The sequence below is a fragment of the Papaver somniferum genome, chromosome 11 (assembly GCF_003573695.1).
Source record: "Papaver somniferum cultivar HN1 chromosome 11, ASM357369v1, whole genome shotgun sequence".
Taxonomy (NCBI): Eukaryota; Viridiplantae; Streptophyta; class Magnoliopsida; order Ranunculales; family Papaveraceae; genus Papaver; species Papaver somniferum.
In genome coordinates, this window is record NC_039368.1 from 14,059,005 (window position 1) to 14,085,605 (window position 26,601).

General features: G+C 36.7%; 2 protein-coding genes across 6 annotated transcripts; one reads left to right on the forward strand and one right to left on the reverse strand.

The window, feature by feature from the left end:
• Positions 1 to 17,284: 17,284 nt before the first annotated feature.
• LOC113320714 lies at positions 17,285 to 19,678 on the reverse strand. 2 transcript variants are annotated; one of them, XR_003346253.1, is made up of 3 exons: positions 19,423 to 19,678; positions 17,883 to 18,294; positions 17,285 to 17,688 (listed from the first exon to the last, which is right to left on the reverse strand). XR_003346253.1 is itself a non-coding variant. In XM_026568608.1 (3 exons), exons 1-2 carry the CDS (start codon positions 18,423 to 18,425, stop codon positions 17,939 to 17,941), a joined length of 411 nt encoding a protein of 136 aa, XP_026424393.1. In that variant the 5' UTR covers positions 18,426 to 19,169; the 3' UTR covers positions 17,285 to 17,688; positions 17,883 to 17,938. The 2 variants fall into 2 exon arrangements, 1 of the variants encoding a protein (XP_026424393.1); XM_026568608.1 differs by lacking the exon at positions 19,423 to 19,678 and adding an exon at positions 18,371 to 19,169.
• Positions 19,679 to 20,450: 772 nt separating this feature from the next.
• LOC113322538 (GDP-mannose transporter GONST3-like) lies at positions 20,451 to 25,676 on the forward strand. Of its 4 annotated transcripts, none has more exons than XM_026570644.1 (5): positions 20,451 to 20,762; positions 20,879 to 20,948; positions 22,053 to 22,271; positions 24,113 to 24,618; positions 24,811 to 25,676. In XM_026570644.1, exons 4-5 carry the CDS (start codon positions 24,203 to 24,205, stop codon positions 25,535 to 25,537), a joined length of 1,143 nt encoding a protein of 380 aa, XP_026426429.1. In that variant the 5' UTR covers positions 20,451 to 20,762; positions 20,879 to 20,948; positions 22,053 to 22,271; positions 24,113 to 24,202; the 3' UTR covers positions 25,538 to 25,676. The 4 variants fall into 4 exon arrangements, with proteins under 4 accessions (XP_026426429.1, XP_026426430.1, XP_026426432.1 ...); XM_026570645.1 differs by having other exon boundaries at positions 22,147 to 22,271; XM_026570647.1 differs by lacking the exon at positions 22,053 to 22,271 and having other exon boundaries at positions 20,452 to 20,627; positions 20,748 to 20,762.
• The last annotated feature ends 925 nt before the right edge of the window (positions 25,677 to 26,601 follow it).

A 26,601-nucleotide genomic window follows, 5' to 3' on the forward strand; every position in this document is an offset into this window, starting at 1 on the left:
TTTAACCTTCAAGTATCCAACCGGGTACCCATACTTGAAATACCCGGACTAAGATTGAGTTATGCCAGTACGCAAACGGGTACGCAAACTTCAAATCCCAGCAGAAATTCTCAGACATGAACCTGTATGCCAGTACGCAAACGGGTACGCATACTTAGGTTCCCGAATTTCTTAAACCAACAGGTATGCAAACGGGTGCGCATACTATGGTTACCGGACATGGATTACTTATGTGCAAAAGTGCACAACATGACATATCCAATAATGGTTAAGTGTTCTAAACTCTTATTTCGATCATTGAAACTTTCTTAGAGGATGACAACAGTCGTTTTTGATACACTATTAGCATCAAAGCAAATAATCATTACGAAACATTCCAAGACAATACCAAATGATTGTATCACACAAACCATGTAAGATGTTACTCGACAATTTTCATATGATATAAGATGAACTTGGTCGAAGCGAAAGCTTGCCAACACATATTTCGAGAAATATGTAAGTGAGTTAAACTCAGCTCGAAATCTCAAATGTGTAAATAGAAAACTATATCGTAATACGTATTATGTTTCAATATATTAGATAGAGTAGAAATAGAATTTCGAAGTGATAGATGAGTTCAAGTCTCCACATACATTTTGTCGATGAAGTTCCACAAGCTTCCCTTAGTAGTTCTTCGTCTTCAATTGATGAACGCCGTGAAAACTAAGCTCAATTACATAATCTATGTCCTAGTCCTAGACATTTATAAATAGGATAGAAATCAAGATTTATAGTTTTGATCACTAACATTGACAAACATGCTTGATATAACAACGCATGCGAGTTCGACCGAGCAGTACTCTAATAAAATGTGCATAATTGAAGTCTATATAGCTATACAACTTTTGTCCAAATAGGAGATGGAGTAGATACACTTTTGAGTGATTGATGAGTTCAAGTCTCCACATACCTTTTGTTGATGAAGTTCCACAAGATCCCCTTAGTAGTGCTTTGTCTTCAATTGATGAACGTCGTGAAGTCTAAGGCTTAACTACACTTTCTATCCTAATCCGAGACTTAGATATAAGTAGATTATAAATCAAGACTTATAGCAACTAAACTTGACAAACAAGCTTGTGATAGCGACGTTTGCGAGTTCGACCAAGCAGTGCTCTAACAGCTAGTAGTGGTAGTTAGTGGTGGCAATGATGGTTATGAAGCTGATGGTGATGGGTGGTGTTGGTTGGTGGAGATGGTGGTGCTGGTATATATTGATGATGGATATGGTGGTGGTGGTTGGTGATGGTAGTGGTGGTGGCAATGATGGTGTTGCTGGATAGAGATGGTAGGATGGTGGCAGTGATGTTGTTTATCATGTTACCGTTGATTAGTAATGATTTTACTGGTTTGTGGTGGATATCGACACCTTTGAGGTTTTTGTGTTACTTTTGTTATTCGAGGTTTTTCTGTTACCTTTGTTTTGATGGGTTTGTTGTGGATATAGGGGTTATAACTCACGGCCAGTGTAAGAAATACGATAATATTTCTTGCGAGAATGTAACTATCTGCTCACCAGGTTTTGGCACCATAAACATCTATTCATGAAAACTTATTAGTGAAAAGAAAATTAATACGAACTACGTAAGGTATACGGCATACACGTGCTAAAATAACTAGCATTTAGGTTTGCTCTAAGTTGATATCGGTCCGCATACGTTTTACGGATGTATCTACTTATGATTTGGAACGTAAAAGTTGGGTTTTTATAAAATGCATTCTTCTTGCATGAGATAAAAAATAATAAAACAGTTGGTATTTTTTTCTCAAATAGAGAGCTCATAAAATAAATCCTCTTGTCATGATCTTACTGGAGTAAATGATAATACATAATGGTAGTAAATCTAGCTTCTTATTGTAAGCAGGAAAAAAAGCTGATAAATGTTAAAAGTAAAGTAAATAGTGCGACAATGATAAAAAACAGTAAAAGATCCCGAGAAGAAAAATGTCCTATTTTTAAACGAAAGATAAATAACTTGAACGCAATAAAAGAAATTGAATATAAAATGATGAAACAAAAAACTTTTTACCGGTGCATAAGACTGAGTCGAGTATCCCCTTAATCGCAAACAAAATATAGTTGTTATATACCTAATAGCTACGCCCAAGTAGAGATAAAGTCACTATTAAACACAAGTAAAAAGAGATAAGAGAAAGAACTTACACTTAATTAATAGGATAGGGTTCAGACTTAGAATACGACTCGGGATACTTGGACTCGAGTCTTGGATTTGAATCCGAGATTACATATTATAAACTTTGAAGCGGCACCTCTTCAATGACCCACTGCTCCTCAAGGGTATATCAATACTGAGTAACATGCCTTCTAGAGTGTAGCGCCCCCAAATCTAGAAGCTGACTAATCCAAGAGATTAACTAAATAAAGAGGCACTAAGGATCTAAAACATTTACTTAAACATTAAATTAAGAAATCTGCTACAAAACTTAACCCAGAACTAGCCCCGCTCTGAAATATATACATATACAAGAACTCCTCTCAAATGATATATATAAAATAGTCATTTTGTTTACAAATGGAATATACAACATAATAAACATATCAGAAGTTAACCATCTAACAGACTTAACGCTTGAAGGTTTCGCTGCTCAACTCTAATCTGTCTCTGAAACGGAAAGTGGGAATGGGTGAGCACATCATCCCTAGAAGGGGTGCCCAGCAGGAATAACATTTAACTTTAAAGAAATCATGAGCAAGATTTGGAAAGCAATACATGTTTTCCCAAACATCAAAGTGACTAAGTCACTGGAAATGCACAAACAATGTATATGGAAAAACTCTTTCTTCAAACAATATATATTAGTGATGCCATGTTTTTCCACACATACATAGCTATATTGATGTCGGGTTGTTCCACACCTAATAAGCATAAAAGCTGAATTCATGTAGATATAAATGAAGGAGCATTGATAGACGCATTTATGTGTCTAATTTGTCCTCAATGTTCCGTATTGTTAGTACTCAATTTCGTACTTATTATGGTGTTTTGTGTCTTTGTAGGTATTTTTTGGAAATAAATATTGTTGGAAAATTCGGCTCGAAAAGTTGCTCGGAGCACCCCTGGAGGACAATTGCTATACGTACCTCCCACTTTTGCTAAGGGGCATCCACGGCTATATGTAGCCCATATTCATCTTTAGCACCAATCTTCCTTATTTTGAATTTTGGTTTTGGCGGAAAATTGGTTTTTCACGGTGGCAGATTTAGGGTTAGCATTTTGGACAAGTTGCAATGAGACTCAACGTCTTAAATCGTGTGGGGATGTTGTATTGGGCTTAACAGGCATGGTAGAGGTGCTGGATTTATTGCAGTTGGACCAGATAATCATCGAGGAGAAAACAGGGAAGACATACACCAGAAAACAATATTCATGGAATTACAGCAAGTTATACGTGTGCTGCTCGTGTTTGGATGCACTTGGTCTCTGAAGAAGCGTGTAGAAGTCAAATAAGGAGATTTTATAAGCTGTAGACGCGTGGAGAATTAAATCAGAGAAGAAATTCGCGTATCTTGCATGGATATATTCTTGATTAACTTCCGGATATATTGGAGTTATGAGGGTTTGTTCTCGGTCCAAATGAATATATATAGGCCTATGGGATCACAGAGGAGGCGGACGGAGAGTTTGGGAGATTATAGAGCATCACAGAGTCGAGAAAATCAAGTTGCATAAATAACCATTTCTGCTGCTGTGAAGAACACGAAGAACAAAAGACCCACAGAGACATTCGTTTATCAACAGTGACAACGACAGAGGGGTGAGGGTCGTATGTTACAGCATCAGTGACAGTTCACATATATCGTTCTCTGTAACAGTTCGGTTTGTAACACTTATAACTCTTACAAAACCGGGTTTTAATAGTTTTTCTCCATTTCATCTTTGTAAACACCCTTATTTGAGCAATAAAAATGAATTTTGAGTGTGTTTCCAACATGATGATGAGCTAATTCTCCCACAACCAAGGAAATGAGGAAGCTATTCACGCATGAATAATGGGTAACTATTTCATTTTCTCTAATTTTTAATTATAATTCACTCAATCATTGCTTTTGCAGAGTTTTTAAATGTTTACATAATTTTCTTAATTACTTGTGATTCAATTTGATAGATTATACTTTGTTTAATCTATTGATAGTCTATGCTTGGGGAATACAATTAATATTTGAGAATATGTTTGATTATTTGTGAATTAAGAAATAATGGACTTAAAAGATAATTAGAGTTTTGGATTATTTGTCATAATTTATTCATATGTGATAGTGGAATCAGTGTCTTGGTTATTCCTAATAATCTTGAATTAAGTTTTGTTTGTTTTTAAATTTCATTAAATCTAAAAGAATTTGCTTTCACAAGTCTCAACGAACTTTTTACTACAACTCAATTGAAAATCACATCAATTTTTGGCGCCGCCGACGCGGACTTGTCTTTAGGCTAGAGTTTTTAGATTTCTTTTTTAGGTTTTTATTTGTTTTTCATTTTTATTTTATTTGTTCTTCTTTACGTTTTTGGGTTTTTGTCTTTTCCTTACAAATTTTGGAGTTTGGAGCGAAAGAAAAATTTTCCAAAGTTTTTGGTGAATACTTAAAGATTTGGAGTAAAAGCAAAGCGAAAGGAGCGAAAGAAAAGAAGAATAAAAATTAACTAGAAAAAATCAGAGAGACAGAGAGAGACAATTATTTTAGATTTTTTTTTAGATTATCTTTTTATTTTGTACTTTATTTTTGTACTTTGGGACTTAATTTTTTTTTAAAACTCTATGGAAGGGTAGTTTAAAAATCAATTGTTTGCAGAGAAGGACGGTGATTACGATATCGCCTCGGTCCCTCGGGTTCGTACATGACATAGGAGTCGTGGCCCGAGTCGACTACAATGGTTCATCCCCCGTCTAGTACGGGAGGTAAGTTTGTCGAAACACTCGCGAATCCCCTGTCAGCGAGTTACTGTATTCCTTCGTTTGCATATATGCTGAGGATTTGAAAACGGCTGATTTAATTTCCTAGTAAAGGGCAAGGACTGGCCATACAAGATAATGGTTCGGATTTCATCACCGTTTTCTTCTTTCCCGCCTTAGGAAAACAAAACCAAACGCGAACATAAGCCTAAAATTTGACTAGAACGAGACCTATAGGGTAACGAGCTTAATAGGAAAGTCATTCGAAAAATATTGGTTACTTTTTTAAGCATGCTTCAAAGTTCGTGATGGTTTCTGTGAGTTGAATACGCCGCCTTGTAACGCCGGCGAGGCCTTGGGTATCAAAGCTCCACTGAGCTTCCCTCGTCTCGATTCAACTTACTTAAACTCGGATTGATTCCAGAGGGGTTTGCTTAAATTGTAACGAATTCCCTTTTGAAGGATTAGAAGCTATTCTAGGAACAATCTAAGTGGAGCCATCATGCTTTTTGTTTGCTAGAAATCAGTAGGTTTGTTGTGGTGGAGTCAGCCTTGTTTGTGTTTGCATAGACCTTCCCTTCCTTTTAGGATTTCTTTCTTTTTCTTTTGTTTTTCTAGTGTATGCCCGAGGTTATTAGAGAGCGGGCTTGGAAAAGAAACACTCTAGGTCGTTTTACTAGTGATAAACCTAGTAGTTCTTCTTGTGAAGGCGGGGAGCTCGAAGACTCTTCTTTTGAGAGCCCTGTCTTTGGAAATTTCAGCTTTGAAAACTTGACAATTAGTGAAGAAAGTGCTCCTAGTCCTTTGGTAGTGCTAGAAATGGTAACGTTGAAAGCTTTATTAAACCCAACTAGGACCTCTCGTACGTCTTGTATCAAGTTAGCTGAAACCGAGGCAAATTATGAACTCAAACCTGGGACTTTACAGATGCTCCCAATCTTTTTAGGAATAGAGAATGAGAACCCCTATTTTCATGTTAGGCAATTCGAGGAAGTTTGTAGTACTCTGAAAATTAAAAACCTTAGTGATGATGCGTTGAAACTTAGGTTATTCCCCTTTTCCTTAAAAGATAAAGCCAAATCTTGGCTGTATAGTTTGGCTTCTGAGTCAATTGAAACCTATGACCAACTTACATCTGCCTTTATACATAAGTTTTTCCCAAGGCACAAAACATCGTCTATTAGGACCCATATTCAGAAACCTATAACCCTGGCTGGAGAAACCATCCCAACCTTTTTTGGTCTAAGGGCCAGAATCAAGGTCAGTCTAGTAACTCTCAGGTTCCCCCAGGTTTTGGCTATACTAAGAATCCTTCAGCTCGGGCACAGTTTCAGAACCCTTCGGATAAGAAGATTATGAGTTTAGAAGAGTCTCTTGCTTTGTTAACTCGTAACACCGTGCAGTTTCAGTAATCTGTTGCTCAAGGTTTAGAAGAAAATAAGAGAATAGGTCAGGCTAACTCTCAGGCTATTTCCGAGTTGAAAACCCAGGTTAGTCAGATAAATGAGTCTTTAATAGAAAGAGGTAAGTTTCCTAGTCAAACTCAACCCAACCCTAGAGGAATTAATGAAATAGGTGAAAGACCATCCCATCATGTAAATGCTATTGAAACCCTTAGGAGTGAGGAGTGGTAGAGTGATAGACAACAAGGTTTCCATGCCTGATAGTGAACATGCTGTAGTTCACCCTTCTGAACCAGAAACTGAGGAGACTGATAGAGTCTCTAAAGAGACCAATGAGGGTTATATTGAGCCCGACTTTGTTCCTAGATCCCCATTCCCACACTGCTAGTTCCAACTAAGAGGGAGTCCACCTTTAATGATATATTGGAGGTTTTTAAGCAGGTAACTATCAACCTTCCATTATTAGATGCAATTAAGCATATTCCCTCTTATGCCAAGTTCCTTAAGGATATGTGTACGCGAAAGCGAAAGCTTATTGTCCAGAAGAAAGCCTTTCTAGCTAGTCACGTGAGTTCCATTATTCAGAATACCACTACTCCTAAGTATAAAGACCCAGGGTCCCCTACCATTTCTTGCACAATAGGTAAGTACCGTGTTGAGAAAGCTTTGCTTGACTTAGGATCCAGTATGAACTTACTTCCATACCATGTGTACCTTAAGTTAGGACTTGGCGAGATGAAACGTACCCAGATGACACTTCAGTTAGCTGATAGGTCCGTTAAAATTCCTCGTGGTGTGATCGAGGACGTTCTTATTGAGGTCGAAAAGTTTATTTATCCAGTGGATTTTGTTATCCTAGATACCCAACCTGTCCACGACCCAGAGAACCAAATACCAGTGATTTTAGGTCGCCCATTTTTAGCTACATCCAATGCGATCATTAACTGTCGAAATGGTATTATGAATTTGTCTTTTGGTAATATGACTATTGAGCTAAACATTTTTAATATTAGTAAGCTACCCTATGAACTAGATGACTCGAACATAGAAGAGGTGAACATGATAGGAACATTAGTCGAGGAGTCATTACCAAACACTTTGTTAGAAGATCCATTATAGAAATGCTTAGCTCACTTTGGGATTGATTTTGATGATGATAATGTAATTAATGAGGTGAATGCTTTGTTAGACTCAACCCCTTTGTTAGACACTAATAATGGATGGAAACCTAAGTTCGAACTACTACCAGTTTCTAAGTCTACCCTAGTTCCTTCGTTAGAAGAGCCTCCTAAGTTGGACCTAAAACCATTGCCAGATACCCTGAAATATGTGTTTTTAGGCTCGTCCAAGACTTTACCTGTGATTGTAGCATCCGACTTGGATAGTGATCAGGAGAGTAGGCTAGTAACCATTCTTCAGAACAACAAAAAATCTTTAGGGTGGACCATAGCAGACATTAAGGGTATAAGTCCCACTGTTTGTATGCATCGGATCTATTTAGAGAGTGACACCAAACCTTCTAGGGAGATGCAACGTCGACTGAACCCTAATATGAAAGAAGTAGTTTGAACTGAGGTTCTTAAGCTGTTAGATGCAGGCATTATCTACCCCATTTCAGACAGTAAGTGGGTCAGCCCCGTTCAGGTTGTTCCCAAGAAATCCGGTATTACTGTAGTCCAGAATGAGAATAATGAGTTAATCCCAACCCGGGTGATCACGAGTTGGCGTGTCTGTATTGACTATAGAAAATTGAACAAGGTCATTAGGAAGGACCACTTTCCCCTTCCCTTCATCGACCAAATGCTAGAGAAATTAGCTGGACGTAGCCATTATTGCTTTTTAGATGGATACTGCGGTTATAATCAGGTTGTTCTTGCCCCAGAAGACCAAGAGAAAACCACTTTTACTTGTCCCTTTGGTACCTTTGCGTATAGACGCATGCCTTTCGGGCTATGTAATGCCCCTGCGACCTTTCAACGTTGTATGTTGAGCATATTTTCTGACATGGTAGAACGATTCTTAGAGGTATTTATGGATGATTTTTCAGTGTTTGGTTCGTATTTTGATGAGTGCTTGCATCATTTGTCATTAGTTTTGACTAGGTGTAAGGAAAAGAATTTAGTGCTTAATTGGGAGAAATGTCACTTCATGGTTCGTTCAGAAATTGTTCTAGGGAATCTCATATCTTCGAAGGGTATAGAGGTAGATAGAGCCAAAGTTGACCTTATTAAAACTTTACAGGTCCCAAAAACCGTAAGAGATAGTAGGTCATTCTTAGGGCATGTATGTTTTTATCGTCGATTCATTAAGGATTTTAGCTTGATTTCTAGACCTCTTTGCAATTTTCTTGCAAAAGACGTTAAGTTTGTCTTTTATGATGCTTGTTTAGAGGCTTTTGAGAAGCTTAAGAATTTACTCACTACCGCCCCCATAGTCCAGGCACTCAACTGGAACTTACCCTTTGAGATCATGTGTGATGCTTCAGATTATGATATTGGTGTTGTGCTAGGTCACCGAGAAAACAAATTACTTCATGTGATTTACTATGCTAGCAAAACTCTGAATGATGCCTAGTTGAACTATACCACTATCGAGAAGGAACTGTTAGCCATTGTGTTTGCCTTATACAAGTTTAGACCTTATCTCTTAGGTTCTAAGATCGTGATATATACTGATCATGCTGCTTTGAAATACATTCTGTCTAAAAAGGATACGAAACCTATATTGATTAGGTGGATCCTTTTGTTGCAAGAGTTTTCTCCAGACATTAGAGACAAAAAGGGTGCCGAAAATGTAGTAGCAGACCACTTGTCTAGGCTAGTTGTTGATTCCCCTGATGATTCCCTTCCTATAAGGGATAGTTTTCCTGATGAACAATTGTTCTTTGTTACCCAATTACCTTGGTATGCGAATATAGTTAATTATCTTGTTACTGGTCGAATTCCCCATCATTGGGGTAAACAAGATCGTTCTAGGTTTTTAGCCGAGGTTAAGCACTTATTTTGGGATGATCCTTATTTGTTTAAGTATTGTCCCGACCAGATTATTAGGAGATGTATACCTGAGAGTGACCAGTCTAGTATTATTTCCTTTTGTCATGATCATGCTTGTGGGGGTCACTTTAGTGCTAAGAAGACTGCTGCTAAGATATTGTAGTGTGGATTTTATTGGCCTTCGTTGTTTAAAGACTCCCACAATTACTATGTCACTTGTGAATGTTCCCAGAAATTAGGAACCATTTCTCGTAGGAATATGATTCCCTTGAACCCTGTTTTAGTTGTTGAGGTCTTTGATGTGTGGAGTATTGACTTTATGGGTTTGTTTCCTAATTATTTTGGTAACTTATACATCCTTGTCGTTGTAGACTATGTCTCTAAGTGGATTGAGGCGGTTGCGTGTAAGACTAATGACCACAGGGTTGTGATTGAGTTCTTAAAAGATAATATACTTACACGTTTTGGTACACCGCGAGCTATAATTAGTGATGGAGGGTCGCACTTTTGTAATGGACCTTTTATGCTTTTGATGAAGAAATATGGTATTACACATAAGGTAGCTACCCCAATAGGGAGATAAAGCTTATATTAGAGAAAACAGTTAATCCTAATCGGAAAGACTGGTCGTCTAGGCTTACTGATGCCTTATGGGCTTACCGTACTGCGTTTAAGACCCCCATTGGAATGTCACCTTATCGACTTGTGTATGGAAAGGCATGTCACTTACCTGTTGAGTTAGAACATAGAGCATATTGGGTTGTTAAGCAGCTAAATTTTTCACTAGACAAGGAAGGAGCCCATAGGAAACTCCAGCTCAATGAGTTGGAAGAGATTCGTAGAGATGCATACGATAGTGCTAAGGAGTATAAGAACAAAATGAAACTTGTGCATGATAAGAATATTTTAAGAAAGTCATTTTCTCCAGGTCAAAAAGTTCTTCTGTATGATACCCGCTTGCATCTTTTTCCTGGGAAGTTACGTTCTCGGTGGACGGGTCCTTTTATTGTTCGCACTGTCTTTCCTCATGGAGATGTTGAGATCGGGACACCGGATGGTAGTAGTTCTTCGGAGGTTAACGGTCAGAGATTGAAACCCTTTTTAGATCCCTTTCCTACAGGTGATGTTGAGGAGGTCCCTATGGAGGACCCTGTTTACCCTTGATTGACCATCGAGGCGATTGTATGTTGTATATTAGTTTTTGATTTCTTTCTTCACTCAGGTACTATCTTTCCGACTTCTCTCTTTACTGATTCCTCATGTTACCTTATTTTTTGGTATTGCTCTTTCATTAGAAACATTGAGGACAATGTTAGATTTAAGTTTGGGGGTGGGGAAGAAACTTTTTGTTAGATTTTAGTTGCAATAAATAAACTCCAGAGCCTATAAATTTATGCTTATTAAGGTTGGCACTAACCAATCTAAGTGGATGGGAACATCTTGGTTATAGGAGTTGATGAAACAATCTGATTAGATGGAAACATCTAAAGAGTCTATCCATAAAAGCACAGAGCTCAGGTGTTAGAATTAAGAAGAAAAAAAACATGGTAGTTTCGCCATATCTTGTTGAATCATAATCCTTCTATTTTTATTTCTTAAGTGACTTGGTGGGGCACACAATTCAAGTTGTTACCATTGCTAGGGTGAAATAGGGTGATTGAGATACTAAAAAAAAATATATTGAGAATTGAGACCAGACCATCAGACCAACCGGAATAAATTCAAATAAAGTCGACCACTGGTGCCCTTGTATATGCCAGTTGTGTTGACCTAGAGTTAGGTTTATCGACCACTGGTCCCTTTTCATATGCAAGTTATGTTGATACTAGTCAGACCGGTATCTCAGTCCATTAGGATAGGTTCATCTTGGCAGAGGCCTTCAGACAGATATGGGAAACACCGTTCACTTTAAACATCTATTTTTTCTCTTTATCCATCTTCTTGATCTTTTCATGTGATTGGTTGACTCTGGTTATGATGTCCAGAAACTATCTGAGTAGAGCTCTGTCACTTATATATGAATTTTAGTATGCTTGAGTGCAAACTCGTGTACAACAATTGGAATTTCGCATCAAGGCACTTCCTCCTATAGTCAATGATTGTATGCCAACCAAGGAGATTCTTTAGTGCCTTCCAAGGTTCTGCGTAGATAGCTAGGGTCTGGAGTAAAGGTTTTGTGGGTACACCTCTGGTAAACCCTTCGGAGACAACACTCCGCCGCTAGGGCCACCTAGCGGTTTAACGGCTTGCTGCACGTGCTAAGTGTAGTCATTTTATTTTCTAAATTAATTTTGCTCGAGGACTAGCAAATAATAAGTTTGGGGGTATTTGATAGACGCATTTATATGTCTCATTTGTCCTCAATGTTCCGTATTGTAGTACTCGATTTCGTACTTATTATAGTGTTTTGTGTGTTTGTAGGTATTTTTTGGAAATAAATATTGTTGGAAAATTCGGCTCGAAAAGTTGCTCGGAGCACCCCCGGAGGACAATTTCTATATGGACCTCCCACTTTTTCTAAGGGGCATCCACGGCTATATGTAGCCCAAATTCATCTTTAGCACCCATCTTCCTTATTTTGAATTTTGGTTTTGGCGGGAAATTGGTTTTTCGCAGTGGCAGATTTATGGTTAGCATTTTGGACAAGTTGCAATGAGACTCAACGTCTCAAATCGTGTGGGGATGTTGTATTGGGTTTAACAGGCGTGGTAGAGGTGTTGGATTTATTGCAGTTGGACCAGATAATCATCGAGGGGAAAACAGGGCAGACATATACCGGAAAAAAATATTCATGGAATTACAACAAGTTATACGTGTGCTGCTCGTGTTTGGATACACTTGGTCTCTGGAGAAGCGTGTAGACGTCAAATAAGGAGATTTCATAAGTTGTAGACGCGTGGAGAATTAAATCAGGGAAGAAATTCGCGTTTCTTGCATGGATATATTCTTGATTAACTGCCGGATATATTGGAGTTATGAAGGTTTGTTCTCGGTCCAAATGAATATATATAGGCCTATGGGATCACAGAGGAGGCGGACGGAGAGTTTGGGAGATTATAGAGCATCACAGAGTCGAGAAAATCAAGTTGCAGAAATCACAATTTCTGCTGCTGTGAAGAACACAAAGAACAAAAGACCCACAGAGACAGTCGTTTATCAACAGTGACAATGACAGAGGGGTGAGGGTCGTATGTTACAGCATCACTGACAGTTTACATATATCGTTCTCTGTAACAGTTCGGTTTGTAGCACTTATAACTGTTACAAACCCGGTTTTTAATAGTTTTTCTCCATTTCATCTTTGTAAACACCCTTTGAGCGATAAAAATGAATTTTGAGTGTGTTTCCAACATGATGATGAGCTAATTCTCCCACAACCAAGAAAATGAGGAAGCTATTCACGCATGAATAATGAGTAACTATTTAATTTTCTCTAATTTTTAATTATAATTCACTCAATCACTGCTTTTGCAGAGTTTTTAAATGTTTACATAAGTTTCTTAATTACTTGTGATTCAATTTGATAGATTATACTTTGTTTAATCAATTGATAGTCTATGCTTCGGAAATACAATTAATATTTGAGAATATGTTTGATTATTTGTGAATTAAGAAATAAGGGACTTAAAAGATAATTAGAGTTTTGGATTATTTTCCATAATTTATTCATGTGTGATAGTGGAATCAGTGTCTTGGTTATTCCTAATAATCTTGAATTAAGTTTTGTTTGTTTTTAAATTTCATTAAATCTAAATTTTTTTGCTTTCACAAGTCTCAACGAACTTTTTACTACAACTCAATTGAAAATCACATCAAGCGTATCCTATATACCACACGTGGAAATTCTTATTTCCCATAACAATTCATAATGACATACATTACAAGTTCTTTCCAATTCATGGAAAGATTCAAAGAATCAACATAACAATCATAATACAAACTAAACAATGCATGAAATGCACAAACTGACAATGCATGAGTTTGTTAAACATAAACTTTTATAAAAGAAACAACAATGGTTTCAAAAGAGTCAAAAGTATTCCCACCTTTTTGATGACAAGCCACGCCTACCTCGAGATCCACTGGTTCATCCTTTGAATCGATCGTTGTTAAAAAAATTCCTATTAACTAACGTTCGGTTTAAACTAATCGAGTTATTATCGACTGAAACGTCTCTTGACTGGTCTAATAGCGTTAACGAGCTTGAGGGTCTTTACATAGAGTATTCTTAGACTTAGGTTGGAAGGACATATGAAATATTGTACCCACGAAACACTTATTAAGGAATGATAACTTACAGTATAACAATTTACAGGTCGACTTCACAATATGAAAAAATGGTGGGTCAAATCAATATAGCGAATCTCGAGTCTCCGTCTTGTCTTGGCTGGGACACCTTGATAACTTATCTTGCTGAGAATCTCGGTGTCCTTGTTTCCAAAGTTTAATCAATAATAAGTTAATAATGATACCGAGGATTCTAAACCAATTTGAATTCGACCATTGTAATATGATTCATAAATGCGCATAAAAAAAAGAAAATTGAGTATTTTAAGGTTGATTTTGATTATTTTGGATGCAGTCCTTATATAACCCTTCGACTCATTAACTCGTCTCAGCAAGATACAGGTCGTCTTGTTGAGTTTATTATCCTGATCTCGTCTTATCGAGATTGGTCTCACTTATGGACCGAAACCGTAAATGTCGACGAGATCTTGTTGTCTCTGTTGAGTTTACCACATTGGATGAAACCATCATAATCGCTCAAATCATGAGTGGGAATTACAATTTGGGGAACCAAATTGAAGATAAACAAAAAATTTCAAATTAATAGAAAAGAAGGGGATCCCATGACCTTTGGTCTTCGATGCTTGGTCACAGTCTAACGTAGATAACTGAATAACCTCGTCATTGTTTTTTCCTTCTGGTGACCGACCTGGGAAAAAGGGCTAATGAATAACTTCGCTAAACACATAACAAATAAAAAATTATGTACTTAAAAGCCCATGAAAACATAAATAAATAATCACCAAATCCCGTACAAATATACAAAGAATAAAATACTTCAACAATGTTCGTATAATAAGATATTTTTTTCTCAAAATGCATCTAAAGTTGATTGTTTCTCCTTCCACCTAAACCAAAATGCACCAGATCCCTGGAATGCATGAACAAATCCTGAATGTTTTACTCATATTCTATCAAGTTTTGTTTTTTTTTCCGGTGACCACTGCTTGAAAGGCCTCTTATGATAACATATTCGGTATGGTGCCACGAACACAGGATTTAGGATGATTGTCGGTATCTATTACTGACTGACTTAATTATATCTTCGTCGGTAGGCAATTATTATACATTAAAAACTCCATATATTAATAGCCTTGGGACTTCACAAAATTATTAATATATGGAGTTTATTAATATAGGTAGGTATACCAAAAAAAACTTGCTCGAAAAAAACCTTTAAACATGCTCGACAAGTTGGAAATATTTTGGATTCAACAAGAAGATGCATATAGTAACGAGGTCTCTTTTTTTTTTAATAAAAAAGGTTACAATTTTATTGATTTAGAAAATTATAGATACAACAGGGATCCCATCCTAATCTCAATTCCTCCTAGCCCATAAGCCCATGTGACTATCCGCTATATCAGTTACTTCCCACTGTATTATCACATCCCTGAAACTATGATATCTAAACCAATTTGGTTTAGATCCCCATGGAAAGATCATTCTTTTGATCTTGATGATAACCTCATTTTTATCCCGTCCTCTCTTCTTCCCGGTCACTCTCCTATTCCTCTCCTATCTCCTATTCCTTTCGATGATAACCTCATCTTTAGACCATAATAACGAGGTCTTACGCATATGCAAATCAAAAAATGTGATAACAATCCAAAAAACATCCTCTTCTCAAACAACTATGCATACATATTTTTTTTATCTTAGATTTTGATGTAAGAAGATCTATAATTTTCCGGTTATGTAAATCATATTAATATATGGAGGTAAATTCCTTATGGTGGGACTAGAAAAATCTATTAATATTAAAATGTGGAGTTTATTACTATTTACAACTTCCCCAAGTTGGGACCATGATTTTTATTAATATATAGAGTTTCCTAATTGGGAAAGTCAAATGTTATTTTAATTTTTTGGGACCACTTTTCTCTTAACTTCTTTTGATGACAAGTGTCATGTGGACCACTTCACTTTACTTCTTTTGCTAACAAGTGTCATGGGAACCATTTCACTTCACTTCTTTTATTGACAAGTGTCATGAGGACCACTTTCAATGATTAGTTCTCTTAATTTCCTTAAATTTCGCTAAAAACAAAACTGGCCTATTAAAAAAGAACGGAGGGAGTATTTAGTATCAATATATGAAGTTTTTACTGTAATTGCATCATTTTCGTTCGAGTAGTTTTGAGCGTAATTAAATTGTAGATAAGAATTTTGAAAACTACTACTCATTTCTATAGTGGTTTTTAGGATTAGCTATCTTAAAAGATTTAATTACAATAAGTTGGTGGGTAGCCTAGCAACAAGCTGGGCACCAACAAATAATTTCTATAGTGTTTTTAGGATACAAAATGGTCATACTCTTTCTATTTCGGTTACAAATTCATCATACTTTTGCTAATCACCTACAAAATGGTCATGGTTTGGGCGACATAACTGTTTTTCAAAAAAACGGTGTTAAATGTCCCCAAAATGCCCTCTATCCTAACTCAACATAGTTAACTAGAGTTAACATGTCGATGACGTGTCTGGAAGCTGGATGATGTGGCAGAAGGGTGACGTGGCAGAAAAATGGTGGACAGAAAATCAGACCGTTCCCAAGGTCTGATTTCACTTTTCTTTATATACCCTGCACACCTGCACACATTCATACCCATCTTTCAATTCAAACAACCAAAAGGTATAACATGTTCAAACAAGAACAAATGGGTGGAGGCAAGAGTGAAATGTGCAACAATTCAAATGATGCAAGCAGCAGCAGTCCAGTTGATAGATCAAGCAGCATCAATAGCATTTGTTGTTTATGTGAGATTGGAGAGTGCATGATCCTATTGACTGTCCATGAATATATTCAAGGTGTAAGAATGTACCTTGCAATGGAGTAAGAAAGTTATAGAAAGATGAAAGTGAAAATCATGTTGGTGAGAAGTTCTTGAGATGCTTAATCTGCTCATACTTCGAGTGGTTTGCAGATGCCACAAACCAAAAAAAAAGCAATGAAAGTTCAACTTCCAACTCCACATTTCTGCTTTGCTTGTGGTGACAATAGCCATATGCACAACAATTGTCCATGGAAGAACCAACCCTGCAAGAAGAAGAAATGTAAGGGAACTGTGATGCTTTTCTTCTGCCAAAATGTACACAGTTATAACATTGCTTACCTCAAATGCTCCAACTGTCTTGATTTTCAATGGTTGTCTGATGTTGTCTTCAAAGCAGCAAAATCCAATGTAAAACAGACATCTCTGAAAATGAAAGAATTATGCAAGCAAATAGAAGATCTACAAATGTAATGAGATACAATTACAATAAAAAGAAAATTTCATGAATCTGACACCATCAAAATAACATAACATAGCATATTAACATTAAGATCATAATAAAAGTTAGTTCACCATCCAAAAGATAACTAACCAACTGCTGCAAACAGATGCAGTACCAAAAGTAGTCTTATAAAAAAAAAAAACATAGTCTGGAACATACAACATTACTTATTGAGTAGCAGTAACAATACCCTTCTTTCCTTTAGGTTTTAGAACAGTGAAAGTCTGAGAAAGTGTTTGAGTCAGACCACCAACACTTGCAATGCTCTGTGACAGTGTTTGATGCATCTGCAGTCCTCTGCCAGACCTTCCTCTACCACCTCTTGAACCTCTACCTCCTCTGGATCCTCTACCACCTGTTGTGTTTGATGATGATGCAGCACCAGCATGTGTAGGTTGAGAAGATGATGCAGCAGAAGCATGTGTAGGTTGAGTAGATAATGCAGCAGCAGCATATGAATATGAAGCAGCTCCTCTCCCTCTTGTTCCTCTTGTAGCTCTATTGCCTCTCCTACTGGTACTAAGTTCAGCTGTATCTGGATAAGAAGTAGAGTGAGATCCTCCTTGAACCATGGTTCTATGCCTCTTTCCTTTTGGATTAGATCCAACAGGTGCATCAGCACATGTTCTCCTGTTGTGCCCAATTGTCTTGCATCTTGTGCAACTTCTAACCTTCTTCTATGTGTGACCCTCATCATAAGCTCTCTCTCTCTTCTTACATGGTCTTCCTGATTTTATGATGTCAATAGGAGGTCTCATTTTGAAACTGTCTTCTGGCTGCACAATGAAACAAGAGAGAAATAAATAAGAGAAAAGAAAAGAAAGAGATAAGATAAAGGGAAGAGAAGGAAACCCTAATTAATAAAGAAATATTTTCCATAAAGTGAAAGATTCCAAAGTGAAAGATTTCAAAAACAAAAATGTAAATTACATATAAGGACATGTACAATAAGGGTAAAGTTGTTAATTACCTCATCCCATTCTTCTCTGCCTAGCAATAAACCCATCTCAGGAGCATAAGTAGCTCTCAGAGTATCAACCAGATAGTAACTGTTGCAATAACTGCCACCAAAAAACACACAAACATGGTATCAACATCCACAAATTGCTCAGTATTACCAGTGTCATCATCAAATTCAGTTAGTCTTTGAGCAGCTTCTACATGTGCCCCCCAAACTTTCTTGTACCGATTGAACCATACTGTTTCATTACCATCATCCTCTGCAAGCACTTGAACTGATAAAGTCCTTTCATCATCTTCAGAATCAGAGCCACTAGAAGTATCATCACTATCAGCATCAGATGGTACATCAACTATTGGTGCTTTTCCTTTAGGGTCATACTCCTCAGTAACACCACAATTATTATCATTTGATGCTTCATCTACAACAAAATAAAGATAAGTTAAAATGCAGATAAAGAGATGCAGACAATCAACCCAGTGAGATAGAAACATTACATGCGTTTCCCTTTTTTTTATATAGTTGTGGATGTAGGAAATCAAAAGAGTCCATTCCACCAAAGTAGTTGTTCACAAAATCAGTATACACTTCAATACCCAACTCTGCATCATCGTCCACTGGACTTCTACAATCATAAATGAGATGACAGTCATCTGGTTCATTATTTCTGAGTTGTATGTTTTCATACTCCAACAGTAACTGTCTTGCTTTATCTGATATTTCAGCATCCACAACCTCATCATCATCCACATTAACAAATAACTTCTTACCACTGGCACTACCCAAACTTCCTTTTACTGTATCAATGTACTTCTTCAACAGTCTAGGACTTCTCCTTAATAACTCATGAGATTTACTATACAAGATCCTCTTCTTAGGTGTTAAAAGACTAGCCGGGTCAAGAGTCACTACTGCTGCACCTCTTTCAATGTGTAACCTTGATGTACTGATGTACTCTTCACTTTCTCATGTGTTGATAGAGACTCTTTGAAACTGACAAACAAGAACTGGAAAGGAATTCATCACTAAGAGGAACCCTCCTATTTGTAACATTCATGTACAGATGAATATACCCATCAACTTCAACTACTCCTTCATCCCACATTTCAAAAAATTCATCATCATTACCAATATAGAATAGGTCTGTCTCACTGAACCAAGTCAAATTCACCTTCTTAATAGGTGGTAACTGGTATGCAACATGAACAACATCACTAAAACCAGTCAATCCACCAGAATTTACACTTACATTATCAAAGAATCTAACCTTATTTGTATCAGTTTCTTCAACCCTAAAACTTCTTACTGGGTTCTTCACATATTTCCTCCACAGAGACATAACAAAATTCAATACACAAATAAAAAACAGATGAAATACCCAATTGATTGTAATTAGGGTTTATGAAAAAGGCAATGAAAATACCCAATTTTCACTTTTTAGGGTTTATGAAATAAATCCCCAAAATCGAAAAATTAGGGTCTCTGAAGTCTAATATGAAATTGATTGAAAAATTAGGGTTTCTGAAAATACCCAGTTTTGATTACCAACCTCATGATGTTCGCGTACATTGTGACGATATCTTTTAAGAAAACCACCAGATGGAACAACCAGTCACCTTCTTTGCTTGAAAATCTTCAGAAAATATCACTACTTATGGATCAAAATCATACACACGAATTATAGGCGGTTATTAGGGTATGTTTGCGATGAAAACCACTCGAAATCTTTCTCCGTCTCTCAAGTATCAGAGAATTGCCATTTTTGCAGAGAGAGTTTAGAGAGAGATAAGGAGGAGAAGAAGATCGAGTCGAAAAATGAAAACCCTAAGTTTTCTTATTTGACCAATTCTATCCATCTGTATAACCTCAGGTGGCGCACGGGTTATTCTCTAGATCGATACTAATCCGATCTACGATATCCGATGAACTATGGTCCAGTTAGGGACATTAGGATAATTGGCCACCTGATTTGAACTCTGACCCGGTGGGTCCCATCACATTAACACCCCTTTTAATGGAAATGTGACTCTTTTGTTAATGGATTGTAACACTAGGACTATTTTGCAAATCGGATGCTAATTCTATGACTGTTTTATACATTTTCCTAATTTTTATTTAAAAAATAATTTGACATTTTTTGTCTCGGTTTTATGCATTTATCAAGGTTAGATTTGTTACGCGGGATCGAGTCTTTAAGTTGAGACCACGACATGCTTGTTTGCTTTTACCTCGCGATCTATATCAGCGTTGACTTCTGACTCGACATAAATCAGATATTAGATTATTTATTTTTTCCTAATTCTTATTGGATTTGACTAGTTACTTGACTGAAATCTAATTTCTGACACGGACCTCTTAAACCAGAGAATAAAATGCTCCTCGTTTATGAGACCAAGCTATTAACTCGCACACTTTTAAGTTAGGTCTAACACTCTAACTCAAAAAACATATTGATCTAGATCCCGATGGGTCGGGTAATTTTAGTCAAGTCCAAAAAAAAATATATTTCATGTTACTAAACGACCACGTTTTGTATAAGGGGATTCTCAAAACTGAGTGACTATGATGAGCGTGTTCGTTCATTAACTTCCTTGCGTTTAAGATCTCAGCTTTTAAACTTGGTGAGCTTAGATGTTTTACACTCGACTCGAGAGAAGAGAACAGAACCAGTGGCATGGTGAGATAGGTTTTCCAACATCAAAGATCAAAGTTTAATCTCAGGATTCAAATACAGATTTTAATTTTGTGGTGTCGGTAAGTTCCTGTTCAAAGCAAACAAGTTTATTCACCGACAGATTTAGTAAGTTTCTGCCAAAGATTAATGCTACAAAGCTTATTCTAAGGATTCAAATTGTGATTTTGATTGTGGTCCAGCAACTCTGGTAAAACGTAAGTTTCTGATCCAGAATTAGGGATTTTCATTTTATTTTTTATTGTTCTGATTTGGGGATTTTGATTTGGTTTATCTTTTCCTGATTTGGTTTATTTTTTGTTGTTGTTCTAAGTTACTATCATAAAAAAACTCACTGAACAAGCAAAGGAGAAAAGGAAGAAAACCCCCACTTCACTAAACAGGTAATCTTTGTCAGTTATCATTTTGAATTTCAAGTAACATTTGTGTGATTCTACATGTTTTTTGACATTGTCTTTGTGTGTAATATATCGAGATTACTGTTCTTCTGTCTTTATATCATCTATCCAACTTCATGAAAGTGCTTTGTTTTAGCTCTGCATTTTGTTAGTCACCTGACCTTATCCCAATGAGAGAATGTGATGTATCCTTTAGTTATTTTGCTGATGCATGGGAATCAAAAGATTAAATGTAGGCAGAACTGCAGGAAGTGTAAACTTTCTCACTAGTACGAGGGAATGTATACTCATCTTACCTCTTAACATTATTTGATAGATAAGTTTAGGGATCCAAATTTGTGGTTTTATTATATTTCGTCTAGAGCTCAAAAACTTCAAATAATGCAACAACGCATGTTATGTTACTGTTGTACTTTATTCAGAAAATGTTAAGTAGAATAGTAAATTGCACTGAAGTTTGTCTTCATTCATCAATAAATATTTACAAGAACAATAGAGTTAAGTAGGCAATGTTCTCTGTGATGACCAACATCAATTAGCAAGGTACCTCGATGACCAACATCGTTTGCAGATTATTAGGAAAGGCACCTGCATGCCTACTCCCATGGTTTTTCAATTTCCCATTCAGTTAAGATCCCAAGTGGTTTGCAACTACCAGCTCGGTTGCATTTGAGGAATATTTAATGTCGACTTGCTGGGACCCCATTCCATTTTTGTTTTGTGCATGCTATCCTTTGTCTATATACTGTATACCTAATAAGTCTGACAATTAGTTGGGAATTTTGGAGGTAGCATTTGCTTAAGAAACCTCTAGCAGTGAAGAGACTTTGAATGTTGATCTAGAGAATCTAGATTTCTTCTTAGATTCCGCCTCCTGTAATTCCCTCTTATACAGTTTTACCAAGATTTGGATTCATTTAATTTGGTCATTTAATATAATACCATGACCAGATGTAGCAGCTAATGTATTGATTGATCAAATGTTATCATTACCTGGCCTAGCTTAGGAGTAGGAGTATCTACTGTGTTGATGGATTACCATTTTCTCTTCACTTCTATTAAACATAACCAGGGACACAACCTTTTCAGGGGGCTTTACGTAATCAGTTTCAATGGGGTCTTTACAACCTGCACGGCTTTTCCTATAACATTCTTCTTTTAACTCTTGCTGACCCTGATACAGTTATGATGCTCAAGGCCGATTGCCTAAATAATCATAGAGCAAGTTCCTTCAAGTGTATTAGAGGCTTATGTTTCTGTCTTCTCTATTTCTGCCTACACAGTACTGTTTCCGTTGAAGTGTTGCTGGTAAAACAACTCTCTTGTGGAAAAGCTCTTATATTCTTTCCATTTCTTTTCCGTGTGACAATTGCATCGTTAAACAGTATAAGAGCATCTAAAATGGGAATATGCGCTGTAGCATTTTATGCCGGCAGTGGAATCCCTGTCCAATTTTCATTGTTTAACACTATAAGAGCATTTTATGCAGGCACTGGTTTATGTGGCATATGCGAATATCTGTTTGACTTTTAAAAGCTCCACGAGATTTTATTCTTCCTGTGAGTTTAGGTGGTTGAGTTTTTGCACAGTATAGTCTCTGCATCCACTGCATACCACTGTTATCATTCGTCGTGTATTCATATTTTCAACCCATATAGTTTTTGTGGGGTACTTTGTATTAGTAAATTTAGGTGGATTTTAGAATAGAATGAAATTGTACGTTTTTGTTTTCGTGTATTCATATTTCCAACAGATGATAGAATAGAATGAAATTGTAAGTGACTTAGTTTATTCATGGGAGTCAAACAAAAGTAAACTGTGCTAAAGTTTATCTTCATTCATCACTAAATTTTACAAGAACAATTGAGTTAACTAGGCAGAGTTCTCTATAATGATAACATCAATTAGCAAGGACCATGCAGACTACCACCAGGATTCAGAATGATGGTTTCATTTGCAAACTATTGAGTTAACTAGGCACTTCATCTTTCCTCTTAACAATTGTGGAAATTGAGAGCTTTCCAGTAGTAGGATAGAGTATGTTTTCATCTTACCTCTTAACAATTTTAGGGATCCAATGTATACTGCAATAACGTATATTGTGTTACTGTTCCACTTTTACAGAAAATGATATTATAATAAGTAGACAATGTTCTCTGTGATGACTAACATCAATTAGCTAGGTGCCTTGCAGGCTACTATCGGGTCTCAGTACAATGATTTCGTTTGCAGACTTTTAGGGGAGGTGCCTCACGTATTTCATGTGCATGCCTAGTTCCACTGTTTTTCAATTTTCCAATTCAGTTAAGATCCCAAGTTGGTTGCCACCACCAGCCCAGTTGCATTTGAGGAACATATAATGTCAAGCATGATTGGTTTGGACACCGTTCTATCTTTGTTTTTACTTTTTTGCATGATATCCTTTGTCTATATGTAACCTAATAGTCTGGCAATTAGATGGGAATTTTGGATGTAGCATTTGCTCAAAAAACCTCTAGTAATGAAGATATTTGAAATGTTGATCTAGAGAATTGAGATTCCTTCTTAGAATCTGCCTCCTGTAAATCCATCTTATACAGTTTACCCAAGCGGGAACTTCTCTTTTGATAAGCAAAAACTAGTGGGAACATTCTTATCCTTGCAAAAAAAAAAAAAAAAAAGCAAATCCTCCTTTACTCTTCAGATCTACTCATTTAGACCGGAGAAAACCCCAATTCCATGCTCTCAATCTCTGTTTATAAACTTTAAATTTCCTAACATCTCTATAATCTAAATCATCATCTGTGAATCATTACTTCTACAGTTATAAATTATAATTAAGGATTTAGTGGTTAATGTGAGGCATATTAGGGTTTTTATGCCTAAATATTTAGTAGCTATCATGATGTCAATAAATATGATTGGGATCAGGTGACTCTTGTTTTTTGTACATAATCATACACACAGCACTGACATTAGTCTTTGGAACCTGAAGATTGACTTCTGAGTAGTGAGTGTTTCACATACAGTGGCTGAATATGGTTGCCCCTTTCTCAGATAGAAGCATCATTATTATTGTTTTTCATACGACGTAGTTTGTTTGCTTGAAGTATTTCTATAACTTCATGCAAACAGATCAACTGACCTACATAGTGTTCTGTCATCACCAGTCATTTTGTATCTATTCGGTAAAGGATCTTTTCCTCGGTAAAGGTGATAAAGTTTGTTACATGTACTGGAAAAGTAGTTAAACCTACCAAATGTCATCACAAATGTCAAATGACGAGGAGAATCCCAAAGCTGGTGAAGCACGGAAAAGCAAAGAAACCTCTTTGCCATGCTTGGAAACCCAAGCAACCTTGTATGAGCGCTTGCTTCAGCAGGCATCTATATATGGTATAGCTGCTGGATACTGCCTTTCAGCATCCCTCCTTTCAATCATCAACAAATGGGCTGTGATGAAGTTTCCGTACCCTGGGGCATTGACTGCCTTACAGTACTTCACAAGTGCTGCTGGTGTCCTACTCTTTGGGCAGCTCAAGTTTCTGGAGCATGACCGGCTTGACCTTTGGACAATGTGGAGATTTCTTCCTGCAGCCTTCATATTCTATCTCTCCCTCTTCACAAATAGTGAGCTTCTCCTCCATGCCAATGTTGATACCTTCATTGTTTTCAGGTTAGTCCTTCCAAAACTCTTCAATCACAAGGATGAAAGAGTATATAAGTTATTATTCGAGTTTTATGGTATTTTTACTTAGCATTTGCAGCATCTTCTCCACCCTATTGGTATATGTAGCCTATACAAAACTGCTATCAAAAAACCATCATAAACGCTGGTAGTTGATGCATATATTTTTATCTTCTGCAGATCGGCTGTTCCCATCTTTGTTGCGATAGGTGAAACCCTCTACTTGCATCAACCATGGCCCTCAATGAAGACGTGGATGTCACTTGGTACCATATTTGGTGGAAGTGTTCTGTATGTTCTTACAGATTACCAATTTACATTAACGGCATACAGCTGGGCCCTTGCTTATCTCATCAGTATGTCTATAGACTTTGTATACATCAAGCACGTTGTCATGACCATTGGGCTCAACACATGGGGTCTTGTACTCTACAACAATCTCGAAGCCTTCCTCTTGTTCCCGTTTGAGCTGTTTATAATGGGGGAACTGAAAAAGATAAAGCATGAAATTACAGATGAGTCAGATTGGTATTCGTTTGCTGTTATACTTCCAGTAGGTTTATCATGTTTGTTCGGTTTGGCCATTTCTTTCTTTGGGTTTTCTTGTCGGAGGGCAATATCCGCAACAGGGTTCACCGTGTTAGGAATAGTGAACAAACTTTTAACAGTTGTGATTAATCTGCTCATATGGGATAAGCATTCAACGTTGGTCGGTACACTGGGGCTTCTAATATGTATGGGAGGTGGAGTTCTTTACCAGCAATCTACCAGTAAGAAGCCAAACGATGTAAAAGAACAGACTAAATCACAAGGAAGTGAAGAAGAACAAGAAAAGCTTATTGAATTGCAGAAGAATGTAAATGAAACCAATACTGTTGAAAAGGAGGTTGTCGGATCAAGAAGTTAGACAAGAGGGGTGGTAAGTGGTAACTATTCTTTTCTATTCTTTTAAAATTTTGGTTTTTGATTGAATTCCCTAAATTGCAATGTCAAATGAATGTCAAAATCTTCTTGATGTGTTTAATTGTATGTGTTTAGTTGGTACACACCGGGGTGGATATTTTGTTCTCTCTCTTTTTTTTTTTTCTTTTTTTTTTCTTTCAGGAGATCTGCTTTTGGGACATAGATTTACACTGTAACCAAAATCTACTCCATGTCATCCAAATTTCTTGGATGATCCAACTGCCTTGTTGCCCAAAATACTTTTATAAGGCGCTCGTGGTTCACGGTCTGTCTTATTAAATCGTCGCTTACATGACAGAAAGAAATATGATTTGGCGCCAATTAGTTGCATTAGCTCAGGTCAACGAATGTATAGTCATGCTCGTGCTCCCATCTTCCAGTTACACAATAAGGCATTGTATTACACCAAGTCATTATAACTTTTTTTTTTTGCGTAACTGAATGTTTTTTACCGTCATGATTTGAGGAAACTTTCTCTATACATACTCCATTTTCTGCATTAGTATCCACAAAATCATCATCACTTCAACATTTGGTATCACACTTTATAAGTTATGGCGAGTTTATACCCTTTTCTTAAGCAGCATTTGTACGAGAAGATCTTTGTCTTCTTTCTTTCTTTCTTTTTTTCCAGGAGGGAGGATCCATGGACAACCTTATATGGACACTATCTATACAAGACTGAAAAAATAATTTTTAGAATACAAATGACAATGAGTTTCAACCCAGTTTTTGGTGATATGTTCCTCTTATTAAAAATTTGATATATCAAATCTCACCATCTACAGATTTTAATTTTGACTGTTAATTTTCAACGGTTGATTTTCAAAATAGTAGATGGTGGTGTTATACGTCTCGGATTGTGTTCAATTTTTGTAGGAATCTAAAGTTTAATAAGAGGAACGTATCATTAAGATATTAGGTTTAAATTCATTGTCATTTGGACTCTAAAGAAAAATTGGTTCAATCTTGTATGGATAGTGTTCATATAAAATTGTTCATGGATCT

What these genes read in the sequence shown, in the direction of transcription:
- LOC113320714 (XM_026568608.1), bottom strand. Translation starts at nt 18,425, where the DNA reads ATGGACTCTTTTGATTTCCTACATCCACAACTATATAAAAAAAAGGGA. An exon ending in TAAAAAAAAGGGAAACGCAT is followed by an intron (nt 18,295 to 18,370) that starts GTAATGTTTCTA and finishes ATTTTGTTGTAG; the next exon opens with ATGAAGCATCAAATGATAAT.
- LOC113322538 (XM_026570644.1), top strand. Translation starts at nt 24,203, where the DNA reads ATGTCATCACAAATGTCAAATGACGAGGAGAATCCCAAAGCTGGTGAA. An exon ending in GATACCTTCATTGTTTTCAG is followed by an intron (nt 24,619 to 24,810) that starts GTTAGTCCTTCC and finishes TATCTTCTGCAG; the next exon opens with ATCGGCTGTTCCCATCTTTG.